This window comes from Phaenicophaeus curvirostris, chromosome 5, assembly GCF_032191515.1.
Source record: "Phaenicophaeus curvirostris isolate KB17595 chromosome 5, BPBGC_Pcur_1.0, whole genome shotgun sequence".
Taxonomy (NCBI): domain Eukaryota; kingdom Metazoa; phylum Chordata; class Aves; order Cuculiformes; family Cuculidae; genus Phaenicophaeus; species Phaenicophaeus curvirostris.
The window spans coordinates 375839-397727 of NC_091396.1; the positions used below are offsets into that span (position 1 = coordinate 375839).

At 59.0% G+C, this 21889-nt stretch overlaps 1 protein-coding gene across 2 annotated transcripts; it reads right to left on the minus strand.

Annotated features, from left to right (window-relative positions):
* Positions 1-50: 50 nt before the first annotated feature.
* On the minus strand, positions 51-11518 carry ANO9 (anoctamin 9). Of its 2 annotated transcripts, XM_069856962.1 has the most exons (20): positions 11472-11518; positions 10853-10911; positions 10240-10322; positions 8640-8774; positions 8437-8533; positions 7591-7651; positions 6911-6993; positions 6419-6523; positions 5827-5991; positions 5707-5743; positions 5162-5273; positions 4890-4947; positions 4620-4717; positions 4258-4415; positions 3703-3855; positions 3278-3425; positions 2010-2123; positions 1721-1814; positions 1476-1588; positions 51-715 (listed from the first exon to the last, which is right to left on the minus strand). In XM_069856962.1, the coding sequence occupies exons 2-20, from the start codon at positions 10892-10894 to the stop codon at positions 688-690; spliced, it is 1884 nt and encodes a 627-aa protein (XP_069713063.1). In that variant the 5' UTR covers positions 10895-10911; positions 11472-11518; the 3' UTR covers positions 51-687. The 2 variants fall into 2 exon arrangements, with proteins under 2 accessions (XP_069713063.1, XP_069713064.1); XM_069856963.1 differs by lacking the exons at positions 51-715; positions 1476-1588 and having other exon boundaries at positions 3278-3330.
* Between the last annotated feature and the right edge of the window lie 10371 nt (positions 11519-21889).

Sequence of the window (21889 nt, forward strand, 5' to 3'; positions counted from 1 at the left end):
GGAATGCTGCTGCGAGCTCAGTGACTCCCCAGCAGCTGAAGCTCTGGCCATTGTGCCCACACTGGCATGAGGTTTATTTGCCTTTGTGCTGGTGGAGACGCCGGCTGCGCGCGGGGCAAACGCGGAGGCTCGGCTGAGCCCGGAGCACAACCAGGATAACAACCACCTCTTCCCAGTGTCTGTGAAAACAGCAGGAGGGAGCTGCCGTCGCACCGTGCCCAGAGGAGGATGGTGCTGGCTGCGGAGACGAAGGACTCGGGCTTCTCGGTGGTGCAAAAAGCAGAGAGGTCACAAGGGACCCAAGTACATAGAAAGAGCTGGAGAAGGAATCTGGAAGCAGGTAAGTGGCTTTTCCTGGGATGAGGAGCTGCACGTGGAGCGAGGAAGCCGGGTGGGCTCCTGCAGACCAGCAGCTCGCTCACCCGACAGTGGCTGGATGCTGCGCCCCGGTTTGTCCTCAGAGCCAGGGCTGCTTTGTGTGCTGGGAGCACCATCCCTGCAAGGTGGGGAGCATCCCGCTCCTGCAAAGCCACCAGCTTCCCAGCTCAAATCCAAGGTCAGTCAGAGCCGGACACGCAGCCCATGTCCGTGAGCGGTGCCGCTGTGGTTCCTCCTGTGCCCACGGCGCTGCCGGGCTGGGAAGAGGGGCTCGAGTCCGTGTTTCTCCTTCTCCTGTCTGAGCGGTGGCTACACTGTGGTGGAGTGCTCCATCATGCTGGGGGAGAAAGGAGAGGGTGTTGTGGAACCGGGGAGCAACGAGGAGGTGTGGGGAGACGTTCAGAGTGGGAGCAGGGCCTCTGGCCAGAAATAAACGGAGAGGGAATGACCTGCGGTTTGTGGGAAATCCCAGTTTGTGGAAAATCCTTCCATCAAGGGGACCAGGCAGCCCCCATGGGTCTGGAATGTGGGGTGCAGCTGGGAGAGGGGGGCTGTGGGACAGGGGGGCTGTGAGCAGGCACAGGCTGAGCCCCCTCCCAAGCAAGCTCGGTCCATGAGGACAGCAGCACCAGGGCAGCCCATGGCTCTCAGCCACACTGGTGCTGTTACGAGCTGAAATGTTTAATATATAAATGGAAAACTGGGGCAAAATCACTCCTTCTTTTTACTTGGAGCTTTTATTTCTCTGAAGGAAAAGCCAAAGCCAGGCAGTCTGGGGTTGCCTTCGCTCAGGTGGGACTCATTGCACGGCCCTTGAGGGCTTAAAAGCCAAGCACCTGGGCTCAGGAGCGAGGTACAGGCTTGGGGAGGATGAATCCTCCTTTGCTGGTATCGCAGCTCTCCCTGAAAAGACCATTTTTTTGCTGTAGGTCCTGGGCAGTGGAGCCTGGGCTGGAAGCTACGGGAGAAGCTGCCTTGGAGAGGGTGATGGAGGAGGACAGGGGCTCCCAGCCCCATCTGCTCGTGCCTGATGGGCAAGTGCTGATCAGGGGGCTCTGGAGCCGCCCCCGAGCACAGCAGCCCCTGGCATCACCCACCTCAGCTCTTTACGAAGGTTGTTGTGTTTTCTGATCCGGAATTTGTTCTTCACCGACTGAGGGACGTCGGGGATGTACCAGGCTGCGATCAGCTTGACGCAGAGCGCCACGTGCTGCGGGAAGCAGAAGGAGCCCCGATGGGAGGTGAGGAGCATCTCGGGGTGCGAGGGGCACTGACCCAGCCCCTTCCCCAGCTGCCGCCCCCCTGACTGCCCCGGCACCCTCCTCCCTCCCTGTGTGCTCACCTCGAAGACGATGAGGAAGGCGAGCCGGATCACCAAGATGTGCCAGAACTGGACGGTGTAGCTGTAGTCGTCCGCGTTCCGGTAATCCCGGTACCTGCAGCACAGCCCTGTGGGTGCCAGCCCGGGCTCCCCCCGTGCCAGGCGTCGTGCCCTGGCTCTGCTCTCTCCACGGCGGTCGGAGAGGAGCCCCGGTGGCCTCCAAACCCTGCTCCTCGTGCCTGATCCCCGGCTGGATGCCACGGTGAGGGGCTGGGGGTGTTAGCGAGCAGCGGCCACGGGCTGCTGTTACCTGCACTCCTTGATCTCATCCCTGTCCAGCTGCGTTCTGGGCACCTTGCTGTCTGGCTCGAAGTCCTGGATGCGGAAGGTGGAGAGGCTGTAGTTGATGTAGCCGGTCAGGCAGCTGCGGGGGTAAGAGATGGTGTCTGGGTGCATCGGCAAGGGGGTGCTGGGTGGTTGTGCGATGCCCCGACCAAAGCTGCAGCTGCTGTTTCTTTCTAGGGGATGTAAAGTCTTCCACTTGCTATCCAGCCTGCCTGTAGCATTTGGTTCTGTTTCCCTGGTGTGTGGATTCTCAGGTGACTTACTGTGGTTGAGCACTGACTGAGCCTCCCGTTCCGGGGGAGCCAGCACCCATCAGGGCTCTCCCTGCCTTCCTGTTTTCACAAAACTTGGGGAAAATGAATATTTCTGGGGTTCCTGTCCAGTGTGACTGAACTTGGCCAGTGAGCCATGGCTTGGAGGTGAAGGGGAAGGGCAGGAGGGAGCCTGGCCGGCACCCAGGCAGTCCCACAGCTCTCTTGCGTTCATGGTGCTCCTTCATAGAATCATAGAATCACCAGGTTGGAAAAGGCCTCTTGGATCATTGAGTCCAATTGTTCCTCTCTGCCACTAAACCATGTCCCTGAGCACCTCGTCTACCCATCTTTTAAACACCTCCAGGGATGGTGACTCCACCACCTCCCTGGGCAGCCTCTGCCAGTGCCCAAGGACCCTTTCAGTGACAAATTTCTTTCTGATATCTGGTCTGACCCTCCCCTGGTGGAGCTTGAGGCCATTCCCTCTCGTCCTGTCCCCTGTCCCTTGGGAGAAGAGCCCAGCTCCCTCCTCTCCACAACCTCCTCTCAGGGAGTTGCAGAGAGCAATGAGGTCTCCCCTCAGCCTCCTCTTCTCCAGGCTGAACCCCCCCAGCTCTCTCAGCCGCTCCTCCTCTTCTCCAGCCCCTTCCCCAGCTTTGTTGCTCTTCTCTGGATGTTCAGGGGGATCCTTCCATTCAGGGGGACCAGTTTATCCACCATGGGGATGATGTGAGCGGGAGGCCAGCTGGGATGCTGAAGATGGTGCTGTGTGGAAACCCTTCCCTTGCTCCCCTTTCCCTCCACCCTACTGTGGGGAATCCTAGAGTCATGGAATGGTTTGGGTGGGAAGGGACCTCACAGCCCATCCAGTTCCACCTCATGCCATGGGCAGGGACACCTCCCACTGGATCAGGGGCTCTCGTGTGTTTGCACCAGTGGCACCGAGGTGCGCAGGGATGCCGGCAGCAGCATCACTCACTCCACGTCGGTGCTGTTTTCCATCACGCAGGGGCTGTACAGGTACTTGTAGACCTGCATGGGAATGAAGTCAGACGTGATGGCGATCACCAGTCCGTTCCCGATGACGGCCAGGATGCCGACGGCCTCCAGGACCTGCAGCCAGATTCCTGTGGGAGAGGAGCGGCTCAGGGGCTGCAGATCCAGCCCAGGGACAGGTTCGACGTGGCCAGGAGACATCAAGGAAGGAGACCTCCGAGCTGCCCTGCAGCCTCTACAGGGTCTGAGAGTCCTTCCCCTTCCCCAGCTCTCCCCGTGCTCTCCTCCCTCCGTGGTGAAGCGATTCCAGTGCTGGCACAGGGATGCTCGAGGGCTTCGCGCTGGGGAAGGGGTGAACGCCGGCACTGTTGGCGCTGGAAGGAGGGTCCTTCCCGGGCTCCATCTCACCGATGTCGTTGGCCTTGGCGGGCACCGCGCGCCGGTACAGCCGCATCATCTTCCAGGTGTCCAGGCGGATCTCGATGAGGTTGTTGATGAACGCCAGCAGCGGGGCGAGGGGAAAGGCGGCGACGAAGATGGTGGTGAAGCTGTACTGGATCACTGCGGAGGGGGAAAACGCCGGGCGCTGGGGTGAGGCCACTGCAGAGGGGACATCCCCCCCAGGGGACTCCTGCCTCTCCCAGGGCTGTGGAAGGGGGATCTCAGGGGGCACTGGTTGAGCCAGCCAGGCAGAGGGACCTCCCTGGGCTTACAGCCATCGCCTCGACACTCCTGGGAGGAGAGGGAGGTTGAAGGCAGGTGCCCAAGGCCAGGACTGTTGCCCGTTCTCTCTCATTTAAGGAATGATCTCTGCGTGCCAGAGCTCCTGGAGCAGGGCTGGGCACGGAGCTGGGTCTCGGAGCTCTCCCTCGCCTCCGCACAGGCTCCCCAGCACCGGGCTCCCTCCAGCCACGTGGCTCTGCTCCCAGCACCCCTCCTCGCTCACCCCCCTGCCTTGCATACCTATCTCCAAGAACTCATCAAACAAGCTGGAGGTGTCAACCTCGTTGAGGTCATAGTTGTCCCGCCACTGCCTTTTGCAGGGGTCTTCCTCCTCCTCCTCCTCCTCCTCCTCTTCTCGCTGCTTCTTGCAGAGCGTGCGGAACTTGTACCTTATCCAGCTGCAAGGGGAGACAGCGGTTTGCACAGCTGCGTGCAGAGGACAGCAGGACTGAGCTGCTGCCACAAACGGCCTTGGAGAGCCAGGGAAGGAGAAGGAGGAGAGCTTGGCCCAGAGACCAGGGCTGCTCTGTTCCAGAGCTGGGAAGCTGTCCTGACCGCGCAGGATTGTCCCCGAGCACTCCGGGGGCTGCAGGAGAGCTTACGGGCAAAAGTACTCAAAGAAGTTGCTGATGGTCTGCTTGAGCAGCATGATGATGGCCATCTGGATGAAGAGGTCAGTGATGCAGCCGCTGGGGTGGCACTGCAGAGGGGTGAGAGGAGAGGAGCTGTGCCCTGCCTGGTCCCAGGGGCTGCGAGGCCAAGGCAGATGCTCCAGGAGGAAGCCAAGATTCCCAGAGCCTTGCTGGGCCATAAGGAAAGGAGGAGTAGGAGCGGTGGCACGGGGTCAGGGAGCTTCGTGGCAAGTCACTCACCTCCTCCAGCCTCCACTTGCCAGCAATGCGCACGTAGTTCCCTGGGTGCCCGTTGATCCTGAGCAAGGGAGCAACCACAGCAATATCGGTTGAGTCCCACTGCTAACCCCCTTGGACGAACAGCCAGTCACGGTCCTGCTGAGGTCCCAGTGGGATCCTGGTACCTGGCAGGGAGGGACTGGGCTGTCCCTGGGCTCCACGGAGCGTTGGGGATGTATGTTCCAAACCCAGCTCCCCTCTGTTCCCCCTAAGAACTCCCAGTCAGCACGTACCGTCCCAGGAGGAAGGCGATGTAGATGAGTGAAGAGAAGTTGGTGAAGAACTGGAAGGTGAACATCTTCATGGTGAAGTTGTTCTCGCGCTGGGAGGAGGTCCGTGGTTTCTCTGGGAAAGGGAGCAAGGCCCGGGGGCTCGGTCACAGGGTGGTAGGACCTTGCCCTTCTCCCCCTGGGATGCTACAGACGCTCTTTGAGGGCTGGAAGGGTGTCTCCGGTAACCACGGAGCCTTCCCTGCCCTTCACCTGAGCCCTTTGATGGAGCTGAGCCCAGGTAAGCTGGGAGATCCCTCAGAATCATAAGCTCAGGGAGAAAGGAAAACCATGCTGTGAGCTCTCCTGCAGCTGCGGAGGCTTCTTGCAGGGACAACCACCCCTCCAATGAGTCATGTGGCTGTGGGATGGCCAGCTGGCACAGATGGGCTTGTAGGTTTAGGGGCTGCTGGCCTCCTGTGGGGACCTTCCCGGAGGATGCTTTGTGGTGGTGGAGGAAGAGCAGGGACCAGGAGCATTCGTGGACCACGCAGACGCTGCTCCCTTACCCAGCTCGCAGAGAAATCGGGCCACGTGCTTGTTGACCTGCAGGAGAGAGGTATGCAATGAGAGGGGAGGGTGGCCAAGCAAGGAGAAGATCCGTTCCCTGCTCCGCGTCTCATCCGCACCTTGGTCATGATGACGATGGTGAGGTAGTGCAGCACGGCCCCTGCCATCACCGCCATCGTGTCGGCCTGCTCGCGGAGGAACTCGAAGCTGCTCTGGGCGAAGAGAGCCATGGCTATCACCCGGAAAATGACCAGCGTGTGGGTGATGCCGATCAGCACAGCGATCTGCGGAGGAGGGCACGGGGCGGTGAGAAGCCTGAGGACCACCAGACCTTCAAACCACGGCTCCCTTCATCACAGCTCGTCGGGACGTGGCCTCAAATGCAAGCCAGCTCTCTTCAGGTGAGGGTGAGAGGTTCATAAGGTGGGTATCTCCACCTGGATTGCTCATCTAGACTCTGTCCATGGTGAGAAACAAGGGGAACAGGGCTTTGCGTCTTCCTACCCTGTTACTGCCTTCCACCACAAGGACAGAGCCTTCAGCTCGGATCCCCAAAGGGTGGTTGGAATCTACCTTCACCGTAGGGAGGCCCCTGGATCCCTGTGGTAGGTGCAAACCTGCCCTAACAACCTTGTTCCAGCGATAGGATGCACTGAGGTGCTGTTCTTGCAACCTTAAACCAGGTCTTCCTATGGTCACCCCACCACGTACCATCAGCAGGACCAAGAGGAGCAGGATGGCAGTGCGGAAGTAGGAGTGCTGGTACTTGCTGGGTTCGTGCTGCAAATTATTCATGAGCTCCAGAGCCAGCTCCTCCTGAAATTAAACAAAAATGGAGCAGAAATTGGGAAAGAAAGGGGCCAACAGAGCTGTGCAAGGAAGGGAAAGGCCAGGGTTCATTGTGTTAATGGGATGAGCGGCACCAGAGAAGGAGAGATGAACCCAACCCACAACAGCGTGACCAGTCCTTATTGAGTTCAAGCCCTTGGGCAGGTGGAGAGGGAGGTATCATCTCCTTAGCTCTCCAGAGGGCTCTGTCTCTCCATGGATGGTCTGGAGTTGACTTTGCAGTTTGTTTAAGCATCTTCATTAGATGTTCACGTCTACAGAGAGCCAGGCTGGCCAAGGTGGGCCCCGTGTCTTCTGTAGATCCAGCTAACCGCTGCCTTGAAATGGTAAGCAATAAGCAGGAAAGATCCTCACCTCCTCCTCGTCCCACCTGTACAGGTCCCAGTCGGTGACCACGGTGGCTCTCCGCCTCTTCCACAGCTCCAAGAACACAGTGGCTTGAGGGGGGAAGGAGACAGAGCGCTGTGACACTTGGGGATGCTCTGGAGATGAAGTCACCCCGTCCCCCCCGTCCCACAGAGATGGGGGGTCATGTTCCCATCCAAATCAGCCTGCACTCAGTGGTGTTTGTGGCTGACAGGGCTGGGGAAAGCCAGAGGAGATGTGGTGATGGGTTCACGTCAGCTCGGAGCCCTGTGGTGTCCCCTGCTTATCCTGCTGCAGCTGAGAGGTCCTGCAGCCATCTGGGAAGCTCGGTGAGGGAGCTGGTGGTCCCTCTGCCTGCAACTGCCAGAAAAGCCCATCTAGGGAGGTGCTGGGTGCTCTGTGGGAGGTTTGGGTGGGTGAACAAGTAGAAGCTCTCGGGCAGGACAGGCAAGGAGTGTTTGGGGAGCTGAAGGACATTGCTGGGGTGATTTTGTCCCTTGCCTTGTCTGGAAAGGGAGCTGGTGGCCCTGGAAGAAGAGGAGATGGGGACTAAAAAGCCCCTGAGCGATGAAGTTGTGTTGGTGTCTCCTTTTTCTCTGCTTCCTCTCCCCCTAAGCTGATCCCTCTTCCAGGCTGTGTGTGTTTGGCCCCAAGACGCTGACACCTACCCCAAATGGCCATGAACATGGCAAACAAAACAGTCCCCTCGTTGTCGATCATGTGAGTGACCTGGAGGAGACCAAGGGAGAGTGTGATGGGGCTGCAGGGTGAGGGGCCGTGGCCCCTCGGGGTCTGGGGGGAGGCTGCTGTGTCCAAGTGCTTCTCTTGCACCCTGATTTCTGCCCTGAGACAGGGGAAGATGCTGCAGGAGGGGGATGGACACTGGGACTTGGTAGTGGAGAGAAGTGTGTGACGCTGTCCCGCGTGATCTTCTGGCTGGAGAACCTCCCGTACAGGGATGGGCTGGGAGAGTTGGGGTTGTGGAGTCTGGACAAGAGAAGGCTGCGGGGAGACCTTAGAGCAGCTTCCAGTATGGAAAGGGGCTCCAGAAAAGCTGGGGAGGGGCTCTGGATCAGGGAGGGCACAAGGGGGAATGGTTTTGAGCTGAAAGAGGGGAGGTGGAGATGAGATCTTGGGCAGAAATGTTTTGCTGTGAGGGTAAGGAGGCCCTGGCCCAGGCTGCCCAGAGCAGGGGTGGCTGCCCCATCCCTGGAGGGGTTCAAGGCCAGGCTGGATGGGGCTTGGAGCCCCTGATCCAGTGGGAGGTGTCCCTGCCCATGGCAGGGGTGGGACTGGAGGGGCTTTGAGGTCCTTTCCAACCCAAACCATTCTAGGATTCCATGATTCTCTAACTCTCCCTTGCTGGTGATGGAGACTGTGACCCGATTGTCCCTTTTCCTTATTACTGGGGGCAGGGGAGGTTTCCTGCGCGCTGTGGCCACTTTGCTGGGGTAGCACAAGCTGGGAGTGCTGCCCCGTCCTTCGCCTTGGGGTCCTGGGAGGGGGCTGCCCACCTTGGCATAGGTGCAGGTTTCGGAGAGCCGCCACAACGAGCACTTCTGGTCGCAGAGCGGGCACATGATGGTGTCGGTGGCTTCACAGATCTCCTTGCTGGGCAGGATGGAGCAGAGAAAAAAGGAAAAACTGTGGCTCAACACCACACAAGCGGCAAGGGCTCACAAGCGGGACGTGTACCTGGCGTTCCCAACTGCCTTACCTCACCTGGCTGGTGTTGAAAATCGTAATCCCAGCCACGAAGACCACCAGCCCGACCACTGCGGCGTAGCCCAGCAGGTAGGTGTACCAGCCCAGCCAGGCGAAGTACAGGGCCACCTTCTCGCCGAAGTAGCACCTGGAAGGACAGGTGAGATGCGCTTTGGGGCTAGCGGAGGAGACCACGCTGTTAGGGGTTGGTAGAAAATGCTCTTCCACCCCAAAAGGTCCAGGATGGGCAGTGCTGCCTGCATGTCTGGAGATTCTGTTGGGATTGGGAGAGTCGATCTGGATGGAGGAGCTGGGGGAACCACCCCAGCTGAGTGTGCAGCGTTTCCCAAGGGATTATCAAGCCGGCTGTCCTTGCGCTCTGTGTGGGGATGCAGGGATGTGCCTCCACTGCAGGGCTGCACAGCCAAGGCACTCGGAGCAGAGCTCCACTGGGAGCTGAGTGTGGGATGGAGAGCAGCGCGAGGCTGTCGGGACTGAGCTGGCTCGGTGTTTCCTTCTCCCTTGGCTAACATCCCACAGGGAGAGCCACCCTCGCCACGGCCAAAGGGTCCCACAGGCGCTGCTCTGCCTCTCTGGGAAGGACACACGGAGGCTCCAGCTGCAAGGAGACACCTGCCTGTGTCACACTGACCAAATGCCAGGTAGGAGGGGTGGGAGCGATTCGGAGGCTGAGTTCCAGTCAGTGCCTACAGAACAGTTTTGGAAAGCCAGAAGATGAGGGGGCTGTGGGGTGTGATGTTTCTCAAACCAGAGCGATTTCTCCCTCCTGCAGTGCTTTTGTGTCTCGTTCTTGCGGTGGCAGAGTCTGTTTGGTGGGGGGCAAAGGGCTGGAGCCGTGGGTAAGAAATGCTGGTGACGGCTGCCTGGTGGACCTGCCTCCCGTCCCGTGTTCCAGGGGACCTCACCTTCTCCCAGCAGCCAAGGGTGATGCGGTCCTCCCTGGCCTTGGGTTAAATCAAACACAGACCCCACCACTCTTGGCCCAACCCTTAATTTCACATTCAAGCTCCTTAATCTTTCCACAAGAGCGAAAGGTCCTGGAGCATCGACCTCAGGAATGATGAGTTGTCTGACCCTGTGCACCTAGGCAGTCCCTAGTGCCTTGGCTGGACCCGGACCATATAACAACCCCTTAAGGAAGGAAAGCACATCCCATTTTAACCTTTCCTCTCCCTAACAGAGCTCGCTGACAGCTTCATGAAGCACCAGGTTCTTCCTGTCCTCCTTCCCTGGCCATGGTGTTCATTTTCTTCCCCTTTAAAGAAGAGCTGTGCTCTTCCCTGAGTTTTATGGTGGTTGCGGGAGCCCCTCGCTGCCTGTAACGCCCCAGGCTCAGCCTCGGCTGGATGTCCTGTGCGGATGCTCCGTTCCTATCTCAACTCAGCATGTGGCTGCAGAGAGAACAGGCTGCAGATGTTGCTTCAAACTGCAGAAGGAGCAGTGGGTGGCCCTGCAGGGAAGGGCTTTGCAGGCTTCAGAAGAAGCCCAATGTGTGTGAGGTCCAAGCTCATGATTTAAAGGAAAAGCTCTCTCGGTTTCAGGTGGGACCTCTCGGTTAGAAGGACCTGCCGTGCCTCTTCTGCCTGTGTTACCTCATCTTCTCAATCAGCTGGTGGCAAAATAAATCTTTCCAGTGAGCCCGTTGCTCCTTTAGGATGCCCTCTAGCTCTTCTTGCTGGAGAGCAGAGAAGGTGGTCAGATGCAGGAATATTATGGCAATTTAATCCCCAGCCCAGGTCCCAGGCTGCTGCTGGCAGCCCCTTCATCTAGAGAGGGCTTGGAGTAACCCCACATCCCAAAGGTTCCTCCAACCCAGCCCTGCTCCTTCTCCCTTCCAGGACTGGAAGGGGCTCCAGGAAAGCCGGGGAGGGGCTCTGGATCAGGGAGGGCAGGGAGAGGATGAGGGAGAATGGTTTTAAGATGAAAGGGGAGATGGAGATGAGATCCTAGGCAGAAATGTTTTGCTGTGAGGGTGAGGAGGCCCTGGCCCAGGTTGCCCAGAGCAGGGGTGGCTGCCCCATCCCTGGAGGGGTTCAAGGCCAGGCTGGATGGGGCTTGGAGCCCCTGATCCAGTGGGAGGTGTCCCTGCCCATGGCAGGGGTGGGACTGGACGGGCTTTGAAGTCCCTTCCAACCCACTCCATGATTCTATTCCATGATTCTCCTTGTGTGGCTTTTCCTCCCAGGGCTGTGTGCTCAGCCTCACCTCGTGCAGGGGAAATGCTGCCTTGAAGACCTTCTTCTTCATCAGTTGGCGCAGGTCCTCTGGCAGCAGAGCAGAACAAGGAGGGTTAGTGGAGATTTTCTTTCACCCCGTGTGCTCCCTGTCAGGCAGAATCACCCTAAACTTTTTTTCTGGAGCTTTTCAGAAGGGCAAAAAAACCCCAACCCTGCCTGGGAGAGGCCGAGCGGTTCCAAAGGGATCAGCGCTAATCCTCGCGGTTGTGCCAGGCTGCTGCGGGCTGTGTTGTGGCTGGTGCTGGGATCGAGCCAGGTAGGCAGGTCCTTAGAGCTGGAGAGCCAGCACCCCATCTGCACGGCTCATCCCGGGGATGGGTGAGCTCTGCTGGGGACGCAGGAGAGCAGTGGAGGGCAGCTGAGGGCAGGGGCTTCGAAAAGGGAGTAGGGGGCTGTTGCTGGTCGCTGCTGCCCAAATCTCCCAGCCTCTGGATGCAGCAGGAGTTGTCTGAGCTGCACCCTGGCTTTCTCCTCCCTCCTGCACCCTCCCTGGGGGCGGTGAAGCAGCTGGGGCTGCCCGTGCCCACCACGGGGCAGGAGCACCCAGAGCCAGGCTGAGCATCGCCCTGCCAGCCCCGCTCCCTTACCGGAGTCGGACGTCACAGTTTTCTCCAGGATGAAGTTCACAATCCGTATCCTGAGCAAGGAGAAACTGGGGTTAAAGGCTGCTCTGGGGATACGGGGGGGAAGGGAGAAGGTGTGTGCCAAAAGCCAGAGAAGGAACCAGGGAAGAAATGGGGAGCTGGCTGCTGACAGTGAGAACCTGGCAGCTTTACACGAGGTAGGTGGAGGTGACCACCTGGGGACAATGAAAAGCCTGGCACCAGCGTGAGCTGAGCTGGAGAACAGGCGCTGGTGTGGAGAAAGTGGAGTGAGGGATGCTGGTGGTTTGTACCTGGCTCAGCACCCACCTGGTGGTCGTTGGGACGTTGCCATAGATGTCGTGCGTTAGCAGCCTGCTGTTGGGGTTCTTCAGGAGCCACTGGTACCTGTGGAAGTAGTGTTCTGGGGCACGGACTCCATAAAATAACTCATTGTCCTCAGTTTTCTGGTGGATGGAAGAGAAGGGCTGTTAGAACTACAGCAGCAGAGCCAGAGGGGCAGGGAAAGGGGCAGAGCTGCAAGGGCTGGGGGCTGGGTGAGTCCCGGGGCTGGTGTCTCCCCTGGTTCAGCAAGGGGTTTGTTTTCCAGCCCTGATATGGTGATCAGCTCTGTAGTTCAGGTCTTTCCCATCTGCTGGGATGCAGGAGTCCAGACCAGGTCTGGATCCTGGGTACCAGAAGGTAGCCGAGTGCCCGCTGCCTTTTCCTCTAACAGCTGCTCACCTTGATGGTGAAACCCTTCTTGCTCAGCTCATCCAGGAACTTCTTCCTCTTCTTCTCCTTCTCGCTGCCCACGTCATGGATTTTGCTAACCAGGACAAAATCCCACTTCTCTTCATCCTGCTCACAGAAAACACCAGGGATGGAATGAGAGGGGCAAGCTGAAAGCTCTCCTTTCCCTCTTCGTTGTGATTGTGTAGAGAGCCCTTGGGACCCGGGAACGGGGAAACTGAGGCAGCTGCTGCCTTGCCACTGCCCCATTCCCCTCTTGCAGCAGAACTTGCTGGGAGCACAGAGGGAGCAAAGCTTACCCAGGGGGCAAACGAGGGCCTGTCTTCCTCAGGAAAATTCCTCCAGGGAGTCAGCAGAATTTCATCCTGCGGAAGAGAAAAGCAGGTAAGGCTTCCGCGCGAGATCCCACGTCTGGGCACGGAGCAAACCTCTCCCTGCAGAGTGTGGCTGGCACCGCGATGGCCCCGCTCGGAGCCCGCTGGGGCCATCGGGATCGAGCTGCCCCGCTCCGAGTGGTGGGTGTGGGTGAGCAGCGCTTTGCTCGGGACACAGAAATCTCCCGTCAGCGAGGGGTTGGGGTGGTCATGGGCGCATTGTCAGCATGGCACCTCAGAAAAGCCAGAGCCCATGCAGATAACATCGCATTTCAACGTTGGAGCAAGACCCACTGGCCCAGTTTTCCTCCCTCGGGAGCCACAAGCGGATGCCCAGGGTGGAGGGCACCAGCGGGCTGTCTGAAACGCTCTCCCTTCCACTCCTGGTGTCCAGTTTGGGGTCCTCCTGAGCCGATACGGCTTCATCGAGGGATCCTGGAGGGAATGCTGCTCCGGGAGCTGTGCAGCTCCTCTTGCACTCACACAATGACCAGTGTTTATGGCACCTGGGGTCTCAAGGGAGCCAGGCAGGAGGGAAAAACCCTCCCTCTGCTCCAGACTTTGCTTCTTTATCTGCCTGATGCCGTGACATTTGTCCTGGACAAGTGTCAACATCCTACTCCCCACGCTACAGTGGTTTTACGGTCTTTAATCAGCCTTTCCCCTCCTTAGGGACTCCTCTCGGGTTGGGCACCGTTGGCTTCTTGGCGAGGGTGGGAAGGGCTGTTCCAAACCCCAGTGAAGGGAGAGCAGGGCACAGACAACGGGAGCCTTGAACAACCCTGAAGGCTGCAGCAAAGCGGGTAAAAATGAGCTCTTGGAAAGCACCTCAGGTGCCTCAGAGAGGGAAGATGAGCTGCTGGTGCTCGGCTCCTGCCCGGTTCCCTCCTGTGTGCTCCTGCTCCCAAGGCAGAGGCTGCGTGGGAGCGAACACCGACGCTCGCTTGCACTCTGTGAGCCTGACTGTGCTCGGACACTCGAGCTGGGTGGCTCTGGGGTGCACAGAGCACATCAGGGGTCCCTGTGGCAGCGGCTGCCACTGCCCGGGGCTCCCCTGTGCCGCAGGGAGCACCCAGAACCCCAGCACAGCAGCTCCAAACTGCTTTGCTCCTGTCCTCTGTGCCCTGAGACCTCAGCCTCGCTCTGCAGCCGTAGCTCCTCTTGAGCAGAAGGGGATTGATCCAACTGGTCTTTCAATGAGTCGGCAACAACATCCAGGCTCCACATCCCAGCGCACACAAGGAGCTCAATAGCGGCGTGTTCTGTGGGTCACGCATCCATCAGGGAATGGATCTTGTCTTACAAACAGCATTTTGGGGGTTTTTTTTGCAGTTCTCCGAAGCGACTCGTGGTGCAGCCCCACAAACAGCGGTGCTTCTGTTCCCAAGGGCACGGTGGCAAGGCATGAGGGGGAAGGAAATATCCTCAGCGTTGCCACCAACGATGACGTGACCTGGAACGGCGGCCAGCCAGACAAGTTGATCCAGCTGTAATCCTGGGAGCAGAGCGATGGAGGTGGTGCAACTGTGCCCTGATGCAAGATCTGGATCCTTCCAGATGAAGTGAGGCCAACGAGCTTCCAAGGAAGAATGAGGCCACGGGAGTGGGAGAGACTGGGATGAGGAAAGGGACAAAATGCTCTGCCAAATCCTCTTTCACATGGAGCCAGGTTCCCAGCTTCCCCCAAAGCAAAAGGGCCAAGAGGAGGTGACCACCAGGATGCCAAAGTGAGACGGCTTGGGAAGAGGGATGTTCTCCCCCAGGATATTTTTGCAGTAAGGACAAGCACTTCCCACCTCTAAAAGGTACCAGGTTTAGGCTGTGATGCTGAGGGGGGTTTGTGGTGCTGCCCTCTGCTCCACCAGCACCCAGAGCAGCCTTTGGGGTGGGTTTTGGCTTGGGTTGGTCTCTCCAGGTGGGAGCTCTCCCTGTCCCTGTCTGAGAGCCCCTCTCTGGGCACAGGGATGGAGTAGGAGTCCCACCGGGGCTGTGCCTGTGGTGTTGACCCCTACAGAGCTGAGGATGACAGGAACGGACCTGCTCATGCCACGGCTCCTGTTTCCAGCCCCGCTCCCTGCAGGAACCGTCCCCTGCTTGGGAGGCAAAGCATCCTGAGCATCCCGAGCACCACAGCCATTCCCAGGGGAAAAGGCTGCTGGGGTGACCAGGGCACACTCAAAAATGGGATGTATCCCACCATGGGGCTGGAGTAGCCTCACCCCCAGATCCATGATGGGGCCAACCCCCCCGAGCCTCAGGGTCTTCCCCACGGGAACAGCGTTGGTGCGGAGCCTGAGGAGCTTCAGCAGAGCAGCCTTCCTCCATCAGCATTCCCAGCTGGAAGGCGACTGCTCTCTCAGACCTGACCCAGACAGATCCTGCCCCTGCTGCTCCACGTTCCCGAAATAGCAAACACTGATTTTAATCCCATGCAGGACTTGTTGCTTATTAATTTTCTAGTTAAAGCCTCAGAACCGGCAGGGATGCTGCTCAGGCCGCCGCGTGCAGCTCTGGGCAATAAGGACATCGTGGCAGCAGGGTCTGGCTCTTCCCTGTGTTCCCATAGCAACAATTTAGTGCCTGGTACCCAGTCTGCAGGCTCCGCATCCGCGCTGCGAGCGCCTTTCCGTAGGGCTGAAAAACGGGGATGGATTTGTGATTAATGTGCAGATTAACACAGACGATTCCTAGCGCCCACCTCCGGAGCGGTAACGGATACCCTTGCAGCTCCACAGGGGAATGTGCAAACCTGTGATCACAGGAGGACACGGAGCTGTTGGAGGGAGTGCAGAGGAGGCCACGGGGATGATCTGAGGGCTGGAGCATCTCCTGAACGAGGCCAGGCTGAGAGAGTTGGGGTTGTTCAGCCTGGAGGAGAGAGGGCTGTGGGGAGACCTTAGAGCAGCTTCCAGTATGGAAAGGTGCTCCAGGAAAGCTGGGGAGGGGATCTGGGTCAGGGAGGGCAGGGATGGGATTAGGGGAAGGGTTTGGAGCTGAAAGAGGGGAGATTGAGATGAGATCTTAGGCAGAATTTTTTTTTGTGAGGGTGGCCCTGGCCCAGGCTGCCCAGAGCAGGGGTGGCTGCCCCATCCCTGGAGGGGTTCAAGGCCAGGTTGGATGGGGCTTGGAGCCCCTGATCCAGTGGGAGGTGTCCCTGCCCATGGCAGGGGTGGGACTGGGTGGGCTGTGAGGTCCCTTCCAACCCAAACTGTTCTGTGATTCTATGAGGGAAGAGTGGCGTTTCCATGGGTTTAATTAATTACAGTGGCTGCTGGCACCCGCACAAGGCAAAGGCAGCTTCACGCCTTGGCTGCTGGGGCTGCTGTGCAGAGACGCGGCTGCACAGCTGCAGAGGGTAGGGATTTGGGGTCACTGGTGCTCCCACAATTCCTGTCCTGGGGGACCAGCAGCACTGTCACAAGGCAGACGGACCAGCCCCGCGTGCAGGCAAAGCCACCTCGCTCCGAAGCAGCTGTGCAGACCCTGGACTCTAATCCCTGCTATCAGGGAGGACGGCGCCTGTTCCTCTCTCCCTTGCCTTGTGGTTGGAGCAGAGCTGGAGATCCGCTGGGCAAAGGTGTTGGAGTAGCTACTCGCACAGTGAGACGCAGGGATTTCAATGTCAGAAAAGGGTTTGTGTGCCCTGAGGTGTGCCCGGTTTCCCTCTGGTCCCTGTCCCCCATTCCACCCTCGGGCTGGGGGTGCAGTCACCTTGGCGAGTAAACCAGGCAAAACACATGGATAGGATCTGGCAGCCTTGTTTTTCTTTCTAAACATAGATTGCTGAGGGCTTGGGTGGTTCCCATCACCCACACCAAGATGAACCAATTGCTCTTATCTCGGGGATGCCTCTTACAAACGCTTCCCTGGGAGCACCTGCGCCTTACCACACTTTCCTAGGAAATGTGGCAGTTAAATGCACAGGTAAACGGTGCATCTACATTTTCTACCTGTCCAGATCTCTGAGAGCTTGCCTGGCTTTTTGAAGTTAGAGCGACAAAACTTCACAGCTGCCACTCTTCCTTTTATTCCGGGGACTCCTGACACCCCTGGGGCTGTCGCCTCTGCCTTTTCCTGGGCTTACATAAGGGAAAGGTCTGAACCAAACCATCCCTTTCTGATCTCTGCTCTGGCACCTCTGAGCTCTGATCCCAACCCTGTGCCTCGCTCCACGGCCGCAGGAAACCGTCGAGCCAGCAGCACACGCCGCTTTCCCCATCCCACATTCCTGCTAGGAATGAGATTGCTCGCTGGGAAGGGGAATTGGAGTTTGACAGCACTTCTTGAGTGCTTTAAAGGCTGAAAGCACACGAGTGGCAGAGCTCAGCGTCCCATCTTTCCGAGCTGCAGGTAGCTCAGAGGTGCTGAAAAGGAAGAGCTGAGGAGTTTTGGTTTCCTACCTGCATGGTGAAGTGGAGAGCCCCTCTCTTCCCCCCTGTCTCCCTTTGCTCCTCCGGGCAGGTCCCTGCAGAGCTGGCTGTGGTGGTGACACCGAAGCCGCAGGCAGGACAAGCCTTGAGGCTCCGGGGATTTCTCGCAGCGTGTGGTTTCCTTCCCCAGCTCCTTCGCCTGAGGTCTCATGTGAACCCAGCAAGAACTCGACTTCCGTGTGGGACGCTCGCCTGCCCTGGGAGGGAGCTGCCTCTGCCTGGCATGGGCAGATAGCGAGGAGGAGGAGGCGAGGAAGCTGCCCTTCACCCTCACGCAAAGGAGTGGCACGGCAGTGCCGCCCAGCAGGAACCCTGAGGAGCTCCAGAGCCCTGCCACCCGCTGTGCCCTCTGGGTGCTGCCTCCTCCAGCATCCCCCAAGAGAAGGGCCAAAAGCAGGGAAGGGTGGTTACAGCAGCTCTAGAGAGCATCAAACTCTTTCTTACAGAGAGGGGTGAAAATCAAACCTCGGAAGAGAAAACGAAGCCGAGCTGTGCCTGACCTGCCCCATTCCTGGGGTGCAGGCTGAGCCCCAGGGGAGCGATGGGATGCGAGAGGCAGGGGGTGGGAGCAGCACGGTCACAGAGAGTGGATGGGATGGGGCCAGAGGCCAGTTTGTGAACAGCCAGGACAAGGAAAAGAGGCAAAGCACGAGCTTCCAGATAAGTGAGGAGACTTTGCTCCACAGCTTTTTCCACTTAAACGCAGCCTTTTTCCTCCCTGCCTTAATATTGGCTCTGCCGATAATCATTGAATGCCATGAGCAGGGACACCTCCCACTGGATCAGGGCCTCCAAGCCCCATCCAACCTAGTCTTCAACACCTGCAGGGATGGAGCAGCCACCACTGCTCTGGACAACCCCGTAAGCCCTGTAAGATGGGATCGAAGGTGCTTTCCACGTGTCCTGACAGCAGATGGGAGACGTGTGTGACACGAGCACCGCTGGGGCAAGTAGAAGCGAGGTGAGGTGGAGGTGGGACAGCCCCATCGCTCCACCTGCACGGCCGCTCCTTCTTCAGGCAGGACTGGGAGGACTTTGCTCCCCGGCCAAGCCAGATGGCTGAATGTGGGCATCGTCCTGAAAACTCATCCCCTTTCCCAGCCAGTGCCTGCAGATCGGCTTTGTCTGAGGGATCTGACCCCCACAGCATCTCTCGTGGCACTCAGATGAGCCTGTGTGCTTTTTCTTCTGCTGGTTAGGAGGAATTTGGCTTTGCCCAGGTGAGATTTAGCTCCTTGTGCAGCAAGGCAGGCGACCAAGCAGATGATGTTCCTCTTTCAGCGCTTTCCCTCTCAGGAAACCTTCCTGCAACGCCCCACATCTGTGTTTATCGCTTTCTGGGGGACAACAGCATGGAAAACTAAAATCTAGGAGGGAGATGATAAAGTTTTGGGCTCCTCACCACAAGAAAGACATTGAGATGCTTGAGTGTGTCCAGAGAAGGGCAATGTGGATGGTGAAGAGTTTAGAGCACAAGCCTTACGAGGAGCAGCTGAGGGACCTGGGGCTGTTTAGCCTGGAGAAAAGGAGACTGAGAGGAGACCTCATCACTGTCTGCAACTGCCTGAAAGGAGGTTGTGGAGAGGTGGGTGCTGGGCTCTTCTCCCTCATAGCCAGTGACAGGACAAGGAGAAACAGCCTCAAGATGTGCCAGGGAATATTTAGGTTAGATTTGAGGGGGAATTTCTTTACTGAAAGGGTTCTCAGGCGCTGACAAAGGCTTCCCAGGGCAGTGGTTGGGTCACCATCCCTGGAGGAGTTTAAAAGAAGAGTAGACATCGTACTTGGGGACATGGTCTGGTGGGGGATTTAGCAGGGCTGGATTGATGGTTGAACTCAGTCTTAAAGGTCTTTTCCAACCCAAACCATTCTGCGATTCTATGAAATCTTCTCAGGACGTGCAGTGCTGTGGAGCTCTGGTTCATACGTGTGTCGAGGTATCGCACCCGCAGGAACACAATGTGAGCAGCTGGAAGGATTTAAGATGTTATCGCCCTGCTGGGACCGGCTGTGTGTTCCCATCCTAATCCCTGTGGCAGCACATCAGGCAGCGGTTTGACCCGCACTGGCATGGAAGCTCTCGAGGAACACTCCCTTGAGCCATTAATCCCGGCTGGATGCGGAGAAGGTCATTTCCAGCCCAGAAGTGGTAACAAACCGCTGCAGGTTTCCTGAGGGAAACTGCTTCAGCTGGAGAGAGGCTGCCTGCCCGCTCCCACCTGGCAGCAATGCCAACGACAGGCGGCTCCTCTTCTGAGAGCACCAGGGCTGCCCTGCAGGCAAGCAGCCCTAAATCACGCTGGGGCTTAAATCTTTATTTGCTCTTTTCAGCTCCAGGGTCTTGGATTCTTTTCTTTTCCAGGAGAAGAATTTAAAAGGCGTTGCCTTCTAGTGTGTCTGGCAAGAAGGACCTCAAAGAAAAACCTTCAGGAGAGGCTGTGGAGATGTTTTTCAGCCCCAAACTGCAACCTTCTGGCCAGCGGGGGTGTTTCCTGAGCCCCCTTCATGTCACTGGTTTGAAGCAGAGGTTCTCTGAAGCAGAGGTTTGGCTGCCCAGGGAGGGGGTTGAGTCCCCTTCCCTGGAGGGGTTTAAGGGCCGGGTGGACGAGGTGCTGAGGGACATGGGTTAGTGATTGATGGGAATGGTTGGACTCGATGATCCGGTGGGTCTCTCCCAACCTGGTGATTCTGTGATTCTCCCTCCTGCCCAGGTTTGTTGTTGCTCCAACAAAGACAGGATCTGGCAGCTCAGCTGGGGATGAGAGCCCAGCACTGGAGACACCCTTGGCTGCCACAGAAACTGCAGCTCAGTGGGTGCGATGACTGCACAAAACGGGTGGGGTTGGATAGATGAGCTTAGAGAGCTTTTCCAGCCTCAGTGACTGATCGTGTTGAGCCTTGTCTCGCTGTGACAGGTCAGAACACGCTCTGAATCATAGAATCACAGAGTCACCAGGTTGGAAGAGACCCACTGGGTCATCGAGTCCAACCATCCCCATCAATCACTAACCCGTGTCCCTCAGCACCTCGTCCACCCGGCCCTTAAACCCCTCCAGGGAAGGGGACTCAACCCCCTCCCTGGGCAGCCTCGGACACTGCCCAATCTCCCTTTCTGTGAAATATCTTTTCCTGCTGTCCATCCTGACCCTCCCCTGGCGGAGCTTGAGGCCGTTCCCTCTCGTCCTGTCCCCTGGCCCTGGGGAGAAGAGCCCAGCTCCCTCCTCTCCACAACCTCCTCTCAGGGAGTTGCAGAGAGCAATGAGGTCTCCCCTCAGCCTCCTCTTCTCCAGGCTGAACCCCCCAGCTCTCTCAGCCGCTCCTCTCCTTCCCCAGCCCCTCCCCAGCCCGGTCGCTCTGTCCTGGACTCGCTCAGGCGATCTGGGCTCCCATCCCCTCGCTCCCACGGGCCAAGGGCACAAGCTGAGCGGCCTTTGTCCACTGAGAGGGGAAATTCAGCGGGACCTGCCCGGCCTCCGGGCTGCTGCTGCCACCGTGTGGCCACAACCTGCACCTGCAGCAGCGGAGAGCAGGGGGAGAATCACAGAGGGGTTGGGTTGGGGGGGACCTCAGACCCCATCCAGAGCCCCCCTGCTCCGGGCAGGGACACCTCCCGCGGCTCAAAACCGATCAGGCAGCTCAAAACTGTTCCCTCCCTGATCCAGAGCCCCTCCCCAGCTTTCCTGGAGCCCCTTTCCACACTGGAAGCTGCTCTAAGGTCTCCCCACAGCCTTCTCTTCTCCAGGCTGAACAACCCAACTCTCTCCTCACACAGGAGGTTCTCCAGCACTGGATCATCTCCGTGGCCTCCTCTGCACTCGCTCCGTGTCCTCCAGGATCCAGAGGATCCAGAACTGGACTCGGGGCTCCAGGTGGGTCTCCCCGAGCGGAGCAGAGGGGCAGGATCCCCTCCCTCCCTGCTGCTCCCACGGCTCTGGATGCAGCCCAGGACACGGGGGGTGTCTGGGCTGGGAGCTCCTGTGGAGCTTCTCCTTCCCCAGCACCCCAAGCCCTTCTCCTCAGGGCTGCTCCCAGTCTATTTCCCACTCCAGCCTGGGTTTGTGCCGGGATCGCTGTGACCCCGGGGCAGAACCTCGCAGCACTTGGTGGTGTTGAACCCCCTGCGGTTCACACTGGGTCAGCTCAGCCCAGGCCCCTCTGGATGCCCCCCCGCTCCTCCTGGGGTGACACCCGCGCCGCTCGGCCCGGTGTCCCTCACACGCCCCGATCTCGCTGTCGGCGTCACCGGTGAAGGTGGGAACCAGCCTCCCGTGACGGGGAAGGGCGGCGGTGGAGGGGCAGGGGGTCCCCGGTGGGAGGGGAGGCGGCGGCGGGGCCCGAGGGCGAAGATGGCGGGGAGGCCCCTCCGCGAGGGAGATGGCGGCGCTGTTGCCACGGCAACCGGAGACGCCTCCGCCTGGCCCCGCCCACCGCTTGGGACCGCGGTCACGTGGCCTCACTGACCACGCCCCCCGTGCGTGCAGTCACGCGGTCGCCCTGACCACGCCCCCTTCCCCGCACGGCCCCGCCTCGCGCGCGACCACGTGATCGCTCCGGCAACGCCCCCTTCCCCGCCTCTCCCTCTGCTCGCGCGCTCCCCCTGCACGTCCGCGCGGTCACGTGATCACCCTAACCACCACCACCCCCCCCCGCTTCCCCCGCCTCGCCCTATACGCGTGTCACGTGGTCGCAGCGACCCCCGCCGCTTACCCGCGCCCGCGATCGTAGGTCGAGGAGATCACGTGATCCGCGTTAGCCACGCCCCCTCCCCCCCGCGCCCGCGATCGTAGGTCGAGGAGATCACGTGATCCGCGTTAGCCACGCCCCCTCTCCCCGCCTCTCCCCGGCCGTGCGACCACGTGATCGCGTT